At 29.7% G+C, this 14,793-nt stretch overlaps 1 protein-coding gene across 2 annotated transcripts in view; it reads left to right on the top strand.

Moving 5' to 3' along the window:
- Positions 1-21: 21 nt before the first annotated feature.
- Positions 22-14,793, top strand: part of LOC136974928 (uncharacterized) — a 38,555-nt gene continuing 23,783 nt past the window's right edge. The window contains exons 1-2 of one of the 2 annotated variants that reach the window (XM_067269925.1): positions 22-461; positions 11,591-11,711. In XM_067269925.1, the coding sequence (XP_067126026.1) occupies positions 300-461; positions 11,591-11,711 (283 nt within the window). In that variant the 5' untranslated portion in view covers positions 22-299. The remainder of the gene's footprint in view (positions 462-11,590; positions 11,712-14,793) is intronic. The other variant, XM_067269926.1, reaches the window with a different exon arrangement.

Raw genomic sequence — 14,793 nt, 5'->3', positions numbered from 1 at the left:
TCGGATGGTTGAGTCGCGAGTAAGACGATGCTGACAAAAGTGATGTTCGTTTCTAATCTGGGAAGCATCTATATGACGTCTAGTTACGGCCGACCAATCAGAACGACGTTCCACCTTCATCCCTCGACCCTTGGGAGTGTCCCGTCACTACCGTCGCATGTTCATTGAATAGCAGTAGTGTATGTGCGATGACCGTCACCTGTATCAGTCGGACGAGTTGTATAATCGGTATTACGTTATGAAAATTCACACTTAAAAGTAGTTTCGGTAGAGAAAGAGTAGAAAAAAAAGGGGAAAAAATGGTCGTACAAGAGAACTTGACACCGGTAGAAGGTAATCGTGCACCTTCTAAGCACGAGAAGAAACACCGATTAAAACAAAGATTCGAAGTCGTGAAGAAACTAGGACAGGGCACTTATGGAAAAGTTCAATTGGCAATTAATAAGGAGACGGAGCAGGAGGTAAGGACACTTTTGTTTTAATAAGGTATCGTTTAACACAACGAATTAAGTGAATAAACACTACTACCGGAGGTGTATCGGTTACGGTGTTGTAGCAAACGCACAACAGGTGTGACACTGTTATTACTGTATCGTGTTCTAACGACGACGTCGTTTCGACTCGGATCAGAAGCGATCTAACTGATTAAAAACTATAATTATCGAGTGTTACCACAGGATTTTATCTCCCTACGAAATCGTTTAGTGTTGTTTTACTTTAGAAAATAAAAAATTTGGATCCGTATCAATAGAAAAAAAAAGGGATTTCTGTCCGTAGTTCGGAGAGCTTTAGCCCAGTTCGAGTGTTTTTCACAACTGAAAATCGAGAGTTATTTTTAAACGTCACGGGAAAGTGTTCCCAAAACAACATAAACTGGGTTGTATAATCCATCACACATTGGAAGAAGAATCTGTAGAGTTATGCCACCTTAAAATACGTTATTTTGGCATCACGTGAGGAAGATTCTGCGAGGGGTTCGTAACCCACAATTCTGACGTCAAATTGCGTCAGTTCGGTATCAAAATACAAAAATATACGTTTTACGGTAGCGTTATTTATGTTGTTGTTGTCGTTAAAGTTGCGTTAATGATTAATACGTATGTGTTGCGCGTTGGTTTTTTTTTATATTTATATATATTACGAATTTATACGTTTTTATATTGTTTTTTCTTCTGGATTTGGCAATAGTTTTATCGCTAAACCGAAAACTTGGACCGTGCCAACTTGGCTTGACTTCTCGACTAAAACAAAAGATCGAGTGTTACTATCGGCTTTTTCGTCATCGGATAAAAAGAAATTTAAGGAAACAACACATAACGATTATGTAGAAATGTCGTAAAGGTCGTCATTTAACGAGAGACGTCCAAAACCTAGTCTACGTCACCCTCCTCGAAGAGGCTCCTTCACCCATAAATGCGGTTCTCGGCCAGGTGTGAAGGCTCGCCCCTCTATCTAGGAAGCCATTCTGCAGTTTAAAACAGGAAATTATTCGAAAGAAAGCCATTTTCAGCTTACACACTTTGTGCCCGCGATTGCGACAAGGCTGATTTCTCATGTAATGACTCATCTGTACCGAGTTAATACAAAGAACTAGCGATTTTCGGTTAATTAGTCACAGTTGGCACCAGGTGTAGGAAGTGATTTTGACCTTGCGCAACTGTCCAAGGATAGTTATGTATAATATGCCTTTTCCTACAGTTTTATCATATAATTACGCTTATTTATTTTATGCATGGGTTAGCTTCCTATGTTGAATGGCTCGCATCTTCCCTTTTGTAGGGGCATGTGTTTTTTCTTAGCAAACCTGATCTGTCAAAAGGGCGGAAGTCTTAACGGGAAGCAAAAGTTTTAGCGCCATTTTTCGTATAAACAATTGCATAACTTTGTTTCTCGGAGTCGGGAGACTGTGGAGCGTGTCAAACATTTTTATCTAGGTTACGTAAATAATAAATATTCTCGAAAGTCTGGAGACGTGTTTAAAAAATCGATTTTAACAGTCGCAAAAACCGGACAGAATCTGTTTTAAGGGTAGAGTACGACTTAAAAATAACTTACAATGCTGACACATCGAGACATACAATTTACTGTACGTCTGTCTCGGTGCATTCTGACACAAGACACTGCATCCATCAGCCTGCAATGGTACGCTAATTATAGAGCTATGCCCTACGTCAAAGCCATATACCCATGTCGAGCATCGTTAGTTACGTTTCGGAATGAATAGAGTGACACTTTGATTGGTACGCAGAATGAAAAACCTATTAAAAATATCGCGTTGGAGTATTTAGTTAAATCGACTAAGTTCCAATCGGGGAGTGCAGCGACCCGATTTTTAAAAAGGTCGACTTGTCTTTGGCCTTGCCATGTTGAAACGATACGCACGATAATTCATAGTGTGGCTTATCTCCACGTCCTTTAATCGGGATCAATTAATTCCGCAATTAAATTTTACTGCGACAAACCTTAAACGCTTTTAAATCCAAATATAACTGTTGTAAATCTATTGTTTTCTGTGTATAGAATCGCATTGTCCCGCCTACGAATAAAACAAAACACGTGATGCTTCCTTCCATCCCTAGAAACACCTGCACGCAGTCTCTTTGTTATTTAGTTTCCCAGATTCGCATGGATGAACTAGACACTGACATTGATACCAAAGAAGGTTTATTATTTTGACCTTTATCGCTGTTTCGACTTTTCTAACAAAATAAATCGAATTTGTTTAGTGTGTGCCGAACAATGCGCCATTGAACTACAGAGAGATGCGACGCCTTCCCGTCGGAAAATATGTTTTGAGAAGAAAAAAGGAGCAACGAAAAACCTCTTTATCTTAACATTTAATCGTCTAACTTTCTTACAATATTATAGAATGATTGTTAAGAATATAAATTTAGAAACGTTAAGTATAGAAGGGGCCTATGGTTTCTTAGAATTGGAAAAACCAGCTTGACCACAACCCACATCACTTGCCTACGACCCTTTTCTAAGAAGACTGAAGAAAAAAATTGAACTCTTAAATTTACAAATGCCTATTCGCACGGTGAAATATAATATAAATTTTTATTTTATCGGTCAGAATTATTTTAAAAAGTAGGAAAAAAGTATAATATCTGCCATGTCTAGTTTCCTATCAGTGAGATAAAAATAAATAAATCTGTATGAAATCTAAGACAGGATGAGATCAAAAACAACATGAAACAGTTTGATTTTTGTAGGAAAAAAACCATTAATCACCCTATTTATTGATATATAACCGGTTATAAATATCATTTTTCACCCATTCAGAGTTTTTATAGCAGAATTTTTCAAATAAAACTCATATAACTTCTGTTAAATTCAAATGATTAGTTATTATCTTCAAAGATATTGATAACATTCATAACCTCTTTGAGTTAAATCATATTTTTCAATGAGTATAACATTTTATTTAAGAATTTAATTGTTAAATCAGATAAGCTCGGTCAAAAAAATAAATGTAATTGTCTTTATTTTCCAGGTTTTTAACCGATTATTAAATTATACAAATGGTGTTATATTTATTTAAACCGAAAAATAAATTGCCGAAATTATAGTCAAGCTTCTAACGAAAATAGTACCGCGTGTCTAAATAAAATATCTGTTCTCGAAAGCGACGAAGTTTAATAGAAAATTATTCTAGTTAGAAATATCTGGCAAGAAATCTAGAACATTGCTGACAAGGGAAGATCCTTCTACAAAGTTCTTAGATTTGGATGAAAAAATAAAAATACTAAAAGGATGAATCGATTTTATCCTATTCGTCCGGCGACCGCGAATGACTAATTACAAATTACAATAGTGTCTGCAGTCTGTAGTATCGGAGCAATAAACGGCAACGTGCCCCCGTTATCGTATAATAGAAAAACTTTTTATAATTAACCTGTAATTTGTTGACATTAAAACAAGTATTTATTTATACTGTACATTAATTTTAAAATTATTTAATTATTGCAAAATAATAATAAATATTTTAAATATATCATCATCATCATAATTTTTAAGGAATGAAATTATGGAATATTTATACTTTTAAATTGAAATTATATATAAATATATTAAGATAAGTCATAAATCTTTCGGCAGACTTAACTGATAACTACTATTTGAATTTGTGTTGATACTTTATATATTTCTGTATAGGAAAAAAAAAAATGTTTTTTGTAAAAGCAGTAATATAAAACTTCTTGTAGGATATTTTAAAGCGTGTGTAGTAATTTTATAAGAAGGATATTTCTAGCAATTAAAAATATAACTTGTGCTAGCACATTGTCTATCAGATGTCTGCATCTGTTTGATGGTTATCTTGAAAACTTTCCTAGAATAAAATATTTTTGCGGATTCAATGTAGTATACCTTTATGCTAATTTTAGTTAGAATTAGAACAAAAGCTCTAAACAAAAAGTTTAAAAAATTAGAAAACTTTATATATAATTCTAATTACCGGTTTAACTTAGTTCTTTCTACTTCTATTCCTTGATATAAATTGAACTCTTCTCAAACTCTTTCTTCTACTAGACCTACCGAGTTTACAAATTCTTTGGCATCCTGTCCATTAACTTGGTTCTTGAATTTTTTTGTGGTTGAAATTGTCTATTTTATGATGTTTTGGTAATATATCTAGTAAATTTGCGTATTGTTTAAATGCGTATGTAAAATTCGCAAATTAATTTACCCAACCGAATAAAATTATTAAAGAAAAATGTGGAATAGCAAAATGTTATCGGGAGATATCGTTGTCGTATAATGCTACAATTACTGAGAATGTAATCAAAAGCTGTGATTTATCTTATCTAAGTTTTGAAAAATAGACATATAATAATAAAATTATTTTAATTGTCTCAGAGTTATATTGAACAGGAAAAGAATATTAAACTTTTATATTTTTTCAAGATTAAAGTTAATGTTGTAGAATAACAACTGGTACTTAAGATTGGTGAGATGGATCCAAATTCTTACTTGAAAACCCATAAACACACACAAATGAAATCAATAAAACAAATTTTTCATCATTTATCAAAAGGCATTTTAATTTATATAATTTTTATATAGTGCTTTTTTACTAAAAAACACTAAATTTTGGCCCTCTTTGTTTAGGGCTGGAGATAAATGATCCTACTACCACTTTTCCTATCTGGACCTGCTAATAAGATAAGATAAGCCTTTTATAAAAGCCTTCTGTGTTTTTATTTAAAAAAAAAATCATCATTTCAAGGATCTTAACCCCCATTATTAATTCTTCAAAGTTAAATCCTGTGATTCTAGATTTAAATCCAGTGGGAGTTGTCACACCTACTAGTCTACAGCTGTTTTATCTCAGCAGATTTTTTCCAGTTTAATTTAGTATATCTACTAAGAATAAATTTAATTGACTCTTATAAGCTTATTTATATATATATATTTATAAATAATAAAAATGCGCATTAAAAAGTTAGAACTAGTTAACATTCAAATATTTCTAATATCGTAGTATTTATTTAAAACAAATATTGTATTGTTATAAATTTATTTAAATTGAATCTCTTAATTTCAAAAGGATAATTTATGCATTAATAATAATTGCAAAAATACAAGTTATTTATAATAATAGCGGATATAAGGTTACTCGTATTTCTTGCATTTTCTGTTTTCTGTATTTCATATTCCCGTGGGTGGTTCGAAGGGAGTTTTCAGTCATCACTTTACATCAAATGGTAACCAGTTGGCACCTAGACAATTATAAAGATTCATTTGAAAAATTCAGCTTTTTTCTATTTATAATCATTTGCAACATTTAGGAAAAGTTCTCTTAAATATTTCACTTTATTTTTCTTTCCATTATTAAAATTTTACAAAGTTAAACTAAACGATAACCTACTTGTGCTATAATCTGTAGATGTGTGTGGTAGACTGAACAGGAAGTGATAAAGTTGGGTGGGTTACCATTTACCTGTGGGATTCAGTTGATTACTGCATAAAAAAAAAAAGAATGCAGTATTCATTATATAAATAGATATAACAACATAATGCATAGATATATAATTCTCTTATATATTAATTCACGTAAACTTTTAGAAATTATTTACATATCAATGTATTTTATAGAACTTCTGTTGGATAATGTGAATATATAACTTTATTATTTACATATAAATATAGACGTCCTTGAAACCTCCAAAAATAGCAAACAATACTGTATGCTTAGATAATTTAAGAAGAAAATCACAAAAATTTACTAAAATTGTGTGTGAAACAAGACACCATTTTATTGTTTATTAATTAATGGTTGATTACATTTTGGTTTAACTTACATTTGCAAATATATTTTCTATGTATAATTATAATTAGTATATAGTGTATTATATAATTTATTTTTTAAACTGAGTTTAGTGTGTTTATAAGGAACGTATTTAACTTTTAGTTGAAAAGTTCACATTTTTCTATAATGTTGAACACATTTAAAAGTGGCACCTTTTAAACTAATGTATCATTTTAAAGAGTGCCATATTTTATGCACTAATTGTCATTGTTAATGCGCTGATTATAATTGTTGTAAACATGAATAAAGAAATAAATTATTCTTAACTGTTAACTAAAACAAAATTGTGTTGAAATTTAAATATTAAATATGTAATTTAAATGAATATGTGATTTAAATGTTTCAAAGTCACAAAATTCAAATATTATTCTAACAGTTTAAGAAAATTTGAAAACAATTAGACAAAACCAGATCAAATTTGATGGCACACCCTACACTAGATGATACTTTACATAAATAATCACTAAAATTGCTTGAATCAATGTTTGACGAGGCTATTGTTTTACAAAAAAGGCAGGACTTATTGTATATAATAGAACAATAAGTTAAATGGGAAAAATATTTTATTTTTATTGTTTAAACTGTTCTGTATATTCATTCAACTAAAGTTATTATTGTTGAAAGAGGAGTTGTTTTTAGAATATTTTCATAATGGTAATAAAATAATGGAAAATAGAAAGAACTTACTAAAAGAAATAAGTAAAAAATTTTTAAACAATTTCAAATAAATAAATTTCTACTTTTTTTTAGAAATTATCTAAACAAAGAATTATTACATGGAATGCTTAAGGATATATATTTGCTGGATATTTTAAGAAACTAATTATCAGCATTTTGGAAAGTTTACTGAAGTTGTTTTAATGAGCATTTATTGTTTGTTTAAAGAAAATTCCAAGATCATTTGTTTAAATGTTTTAAACGAAGAATTATTCTAAAAGAATAATATTTAAATATTATTTTCAAAATTGCTAAATATATTATAAAAATGAGCAACTTTTAAGATTACAATTAATTTGATATTTAATCACATACATCCACTTTGTTATAACTTTAATAATTTGCAACAAGTAATAAAAAGGAGGAAAAGATTTTAATTATGCTTTATCTAATTTTTATTTTCTGATATTTATATATAAATATTGTAAAATAAAAGTTAGACACATCAACAACAAAATTTACCAAAAGTTATTGACAGGATTTTATTTAATTTTAATACGAACTTTAACGAGAAGTTTAGAATGTTTATGAAAAATAAATTTCCAAAAGTTTTAAACAATTTTCAACTCAAAGTACAGTAAAACCTGCGTAAACCAGAACCCGAATAAGACGGAAAAATTCTTCAGAATGGAGCAATCTTCTATGATAAAAAAAAACACAAAAAAAACCCATTCAAAATGGAAACCTGCCAAACCAGAAAGTATTTGGTACTGTGTGATTCCAGTTTACGCAGGTTTTACTGTATTTATTTTCTGATTTCAAAATCTAAATAATTTAGTCAATTTCTTTGAAATAAAATTGCTTAATGCAAAAAATATAATGTATTTTTGTGTATTTCAGAAACAATATATAATTTATATTTTTATGAAAAATTTTAATTTATTTCTAACTTTATCCAAGAAATTATTTATTCCAGCTAGGATAATGTAAAATAAAGTAAGCTCAACCGTTTTACGTAAACATAACTGTCATTGGGAGTTCAACAACAAATTCAGTTAACATGATGATAGATGTGTTTACAAAAAAAAGCTTGTGTATGGTAATTTGTTTTATACTTTGTGTTATCACCTTTAACAAAGCATTTTGTAGTTGATTTTTATTGAGAACCACCTTTTGGACTTTGTGAGATTTATTATTATAAAATGCAATTAATATGTACTATTATACATCAAATGCAGTACTATGCATGTTGACTGCTTTCAACTAACCTTTGAAACAATAAATTAAAAAAATATTAGGACAATTTGCAAATTCGGTTATAAAACTTTGATAAATTTATTATGATGATTTTTCTATAACAATTAAAGAATTATTATACATATTATCAGAACATATAATAGATGTTTATGATAACTTTTTAGAAGCTTAAAACTAATAACCAATATTATATTAATTTATATCACCATCATTCTTTGCCTATTTATAAATGCATAAAATTCAGTGGCAGAGCAACTTCGCTTCGGACTGTGGTTCAAAATTCTGATATGGGCCCCCTCCCAACCTATGCCCAGTCGCAAAGAATGAGACAGAAAAGTACAGTGAAGACCTTTCTCTTGATGGTCTTCTTCATCTGAAGATGTGCAGTATTATAAATTGAGTGACTATTAATTCCTAGGATTGTGAGAAAGAACAGAATGTAAAGATGCATTTAAATTTTTTTTATTTATAACATGCTTTAGCCTTTTAATGTCAAAACCATGATGTTTTGATCATGGGTCATAGGGGCATACTTGGCACATTTGTGTTTGATGGTTCTTGGCCCTAGTTCAGTAAAACCACTTTGTACCATTGTAGTTCCACCACTGATAAAATTTAATTTTGAAATTTGTTTCTGTGATTGAATAAACAATATTATATTGTACACAAATTTTTTCTTAAATGTGTTATATGATTACCATACTTTCATTATTTTAGCATCACAATGTTTTTATAGAAATAGTAATAAAGTTAAACAGAATAAAAATAACTAAAACATATATATATATATATATATATATAGATTTTACTCTACAATTTACGTAGGCCTAGATGACAATAGTATCAATAACTTACAATATATGAAAGATTTCACTTTTTCATCTCCACCATGTAGATAGTAAGTGGGCCATTTTTACAGGCCCATATTAGATTTAGTCAGATCACAATGGGACTGCCTGATATATCCAAAACAAATCCCAAAAAATTCCTGAAGTTTTCTGACTATCTGGATTTTATGGAGCCCCAGAGTGGTAGGCTGATGCTTTAACTGCCTCACTCATCCAGCTGGCAAAATGTTTCATTTTGCCAGCAGCATATGAGATAATATATGAAAACAAAATAGTTGCTATAACAGATAGCATATAATATAAAATAAACATAAAATAAGTAGATCATAATAATTATCCTCAATATAGTATCAATTAAGAGATTTGATATACTGTAAATACATCAAGCATGAAACAATTATGTACTTTCTGTAATTTTTAAAAATAAAAAATGTTAATCTGTTTTCCTAAAGTTACAATTTTATCTTTTTCTACTTTTCTCTATACTTAAGATATAGCAAAAAGAAGCTTTATCTATAGATATCAGTTACAGATACTGTTGAGAGGGGGGGGAGCTTGGATTTTTCCCCAGACCCCAGAGAAAATTTAGGGTTCATAGTGGTTCCTATCCCTATAAATAAATAAATAACAAAAAATAAAATCTATCCCTGTGCCCCATAGAAAGCACAGAGCTGCCAAGAGCAGCTCTGTGTTTTCATAAAAACCTAATCTGTTTTTTAGGCTTAATAATTCTGTAAAGAAATGCACTGTTATTATTCAGATTATATTAATTAAACTAAACTTATCAGCTCCTGAAGAGATGATTCTGGGAATTTTCCATTCTAGGAGTAAAAAATTTTGAGAGATTTAAAATTTTTACTCTCAGCAATATCAAAATGCCACGACATATTCTTTAGTCTGTTTAATATATACTATAAAAGTTGAATGTCTTGTCGAGTAAATACAGAGAGACTAGGACTTAATTCAGGAGTCAAAAAATTTTAAAATTTTTGCCAAATTTTGGGAGACTTCTGGCACGTCAGGAGAGTTGGCAACCATAGTTACCATTGAATGAAAGTAAAAAACTTAATATATTTTCTAACAAATAGAAAATTTCAAAGCTTTTTGTGGTTCTTAATATACTTTTCAAAAATATTAGAATTTTGAGATCGTTTCATTGTAATAGATATACTTCATTTCGTGATATACTGTATTTCCTCGTGCATCCTGCATATTTATGTACAGTCGGTCAGAAGTTGTACACCAACTTATAAAACCTCTCATTATGTCAACCAGATGATGGGCTGTAACGATTATGAATTCATTCAAAATTGTAATTTTATAGCATTTTTTTACTTGTGCGTGAGTATAAAGAAAATCTCAAAGCAGATCCAAAAGCTTGCTTACAGACTTTATAATGATAAACAATAAATGCAAATACATTCTGATATATTTTGTTTTATTATATCTATGTTAATTTTCTTATAGCTTTCATTCATCCAGTTGATAGATCTTATTTATCAGTTTTAGATTATCTCATAATTTAACTGATTTTAGATAATTATGATACTTTCAAATAACAAATCAGTATGCATATATAAAAGTGATATGCCCTTATCAATTGTGATTGCGTTACCAATATTTACAAATTATAATTGTGTCGTTCGTATTTATATATAAATATCATCCGAAATTTTCCTTGCTCCTATAAAAATTGAACAAAATGATTCAACAAAACAACTGCTGTAAAATGCAGCATAAGTCTTTGCCTCGGTGCCAGAATTTTCTTCGATACGGCAAAGAAAGAATTTTATTTATCTCTGCCTGGCTCTGGAACTCACTCAGCCTCTTCCAAGTAAATACTTGGAGATGATTTCAGGATGTTGCTAAATGACTATGAATCAGTGAGACCATACACCCACTGTTCTCTGATGAAGTCAATGACATGATATAGATTTTTACATAAAAGTTTATCATAGTTTTTCACGGCATTCTTCATTATTCTTATAAATTAAGCTAAATTGAAATGTAACAAATACATACATTTCTATGAACGTTATAAATTCAAAAATAGCATCCCCACAAAAACCTTTGTTTTATTGTTTGTTAAAAGTACCATTTTTATCTCTTTAGTGAAGAGGAAAAAAAACATTTCAATAAATGATCATTGAAATTAATTATTTAATTATAAAATCTATATATAAGGATTATTTTAAAACATTTTATTTATCAAAGAGTTTTTCTTTGATAAATAACTTCTATATCAATTTATAAGATATGACTTTTCTAAAAAATTACCATATTTTCCGGCGTATAAGACGACTTTTTAACCCAGGAAAATCTTCTCAAAAGTCGGGGGTCATCTTATACGCCGGGTGTCATCTTATAGGGGCGAGTATATCCCAAACTCTATATTTTAACTGTAAAAGTCGGGGTCGTCTTATACGCCAGAAAATATGGTAATTTTTATCGCAAGCTTTTAAATGTAGTAGTATTATAATATAAAATAAGTAATGCTTAATTATCAATTTTTTAGGTTGCAATTAAAACGATAAAAAAATCTAAAATTGAAAGCGAGCAAGATTTAATAAGAATCAGAAGAGAAATCCAAATAATGTCATCAATTCAACATCCTCATATCATTCATATTTATGAAGGTAAATTATAATATATTTATACTTAAACTATTAATTTTAAAATTATCTTTTAATTAATTTCAGGATAAATCAATTTTTTTATTTTTTAGAAAGTTGGGCAATGTAAATGTAAATTATTAGTTATATTTAGTTAAGGAAATAATTTCTAAAATCTATAATACAGGGTCTTATTTGTTTTATAACCATGTTTGTGTTATAACCATGATTAATTTTTTCATAGATATTAAGGTTTTAAATCATATGAAGTAAAAATATTTTTAAATAAAGATTCATAAAGGTCTAGCTAGTGTCTTTATGGTTACATTTTAAAGAGTTAGACATTTAAAGAGCATTTGGAAAATATAATTAACTACTTAAATTTTAAAAAATTAAGTTGAGTAATTTATTGAAATGGACGATAGCCAAGAAAGAATGCATTTTCAATGAATAAGATCCCTTGTAAATAACGAGAAGAAAATGTTTTTAATTAAAATTTATTTACTTTTATTGATGTTTTATTATGTATAATGAAAACAGTAATTTTGAAAGGTTTTTAATGAATTATTCTGAAATTGACTAATTTTTAAAAATCTTGTATATTTTTTGTTTGCATATAACAAATAAAATTTTATTGATTAAAGTTTATAAAGAATCAATATGCAATTTTTAGCATAATTACTTCTCACTGCTTGATTGCTTACTTTTATATAAAGGGACCAGCCATCCCATCCTGTACAGAATCATTTCATATTTTTCTCCTCTGTCCTGTTGTCCTGACAGTTTTTGTCAGGACACTGAAATGTCCCCTATTCCAGGATTTTCCAGAAAAATGTCTCGTACCTCAAAAAGATTTTTGACAAGGCTTGACGAATATCCACCATGTTGTTTTGCAACATCAGTGATGTAATGTGACATCTCTGTCCTTATGTTGGAAGAATGAATCCAACACAAGGACAGATATCAAATTAAATTACATCATTGATGTTGTAAAACAACATGAATATCCATCCTTGTCAAAAACAACATCCATCAAGCCTTGTCAAAAATCTCATTCATAAGTATCAGTTCCATTCCACCTATAAGAAAGATGAATGTAAAACTCACAAGGTTATCAAATATAACCAGCATCTCTCTAAGATTTACAAACAAATTGCCGGAACAACCAAATCAGCATTTCTTACAAAAGAAACCCATCCAAATGTCATAGTTTTGCTGGATTTTTGTGTTTGTTGTGATATTTTTAAGGAGCATCTTTATTCCATCCAAAAAGGCTGACCAACCACTGGTCTGGTGGCATTTGTGACTGAAAATTATGTACAGTATCTTCCAATGAAACCCATATCTTACATCTGATTAGGGAGTAGGCCATTCTGAAAAAATCTGGAGAGACTGGAAATGTATAAGGCTACTTCAGAATGCCACAATAAATTAGAGATGCAGAGACCTTTTCTAATGTATAGAAGTCCTTCTTTGAAATACTCTTACAGATAAATTTTCATTTTAAATTTTATAAAATCTTGTTGACATTGTTGTTGACACACAAGTGCTCCACGAATGGAATAATTATACCATTTCCTTTAAATTGATATTTTACTTCGTATGTAGTACATTCAATTGCATTCTAACATGAAGTGATTGTTTAAAGACATCAAAAATATTTGTTTTTTATTTAGCAAAGTATTGTTGGATATTTTTGGTGTGGGTGTGTTTATTCAAACATGGCTTGCCAATGTACAACCCAGGTCTCACTGTAAAAAAATAAATATCCAACATCTTTGCTGAGTTTTATATTTTAACTGAATAGGATACAATTTTATTGAATAGTACAATACTAAATAAAAATACAATAAAGAAACAAATGCTATCAACTGTTTTAGTAGTAAGTAATAAAAAAATGAGAGAAATATCCTATTTCCAAGACATCTATCTCTGTGGCCACTGACTTACAAGCAGGTTGCTAATTTAGTTGAAAAACTGCTAAAACTAGTTTTCCCATAGCATTGTCTAGCTGCTAGACCAAATAATAATATCCTCCCAAAAATTTTGGTTGGCACAAGAGAAAATTTTGCATCCTAGATTTGGCACACACACTTAAAAAATTGTTCACCCCTGGCCTAGACCGATATAGTCAGGATTGATATATGCTGGTAAAATTTGGAATTTGCTGTTTACCATTAAATTGTGGCCTTCCTTTTTTTTATTTATGACATACACAAATAGGGTGACCTCCTCTGAAATTCTGTAAATGCAAAGATTTTTTTTTAGTTATGTGACCACTACCTGCTCTCTAATTCCATTCATCACACTACATTCCATCCACAAATAGAATAAATGGATTCATGGCCACCATTATTATTCACATCCACCCAAGATGTAAACAAGAAAACATTCTGTCACGTTTTATGTCAAGATGACTTCTTAATATGGCAGAAAGTAAATTATTTCTCTCTCTTTTTTTTTCTGATGATGCAGAAAGTTGTTACAGAACTTTTGTAGCTCATACTCTGCACTACCAAAGTTAGAAGGTTCTTATTAGCATGGATTATAGGCAGGAAATTACAGTGGGTTAATGAACATAATCTGTTCCAATTTGTTTGCTATCCAAATTGTTCGTTAAACGATTATCGATTTACCATAGGTTTTTATGGGAATTTGATTAATTCATTCTGGAGACCCCAAAAAATAAAAAATATATACTTTCTTACTACGTTTATTTATATGTAATAATAAAAATACATATATACACAGTCTTGCATTTTTATCGGTCACATTTTTTCCATTTGTGGGGGTTAAAGAATCTGTCTAATGTCGATTGCATTTCTCTTTTTCGGGATTTTTCAGAAGTAATTAATAGCATTCTAATTGTAGAGATCCCTAAGCCTATTAACCTCAACCTGGTTTGGATGCCATTCTAAGATCATTATTCTGACATCCTCCCACTTCAAAAGATTTTTAATAGCAGATGTCGGTATTAATCCTCTTTTTCAGAAGAAAACATATCTTGCCAAGTTTCTTGGTGTTCTTCATTCAAGAGTTCTTGGCGTTCTTCTGTCGTCAGATCCGTTGCAGGTTTCATTATGAGCTCTTCAATGTTCTTTATTTT

The sequence above is a fragment of the Centruroides vittatus genome, unplaced genomic scaffold, assembly GCF_030686945.1.
Source record: "Centruroides vittatus isolate TY-2023 unplaced genomic scaffold, ASM3068694v2 contig_359, whole genome shotgun sequence".
NCBI lineage: Eukaryota > Metazoa > Arthropoda > Arachnida > Scorpiones > Buthidae > Centruroides > Centruroides vittatus.
Note: the sequence above shows the minus strand (reverse complement) of the source record. Positions and strands in the feature narration are given on the sequence as shown.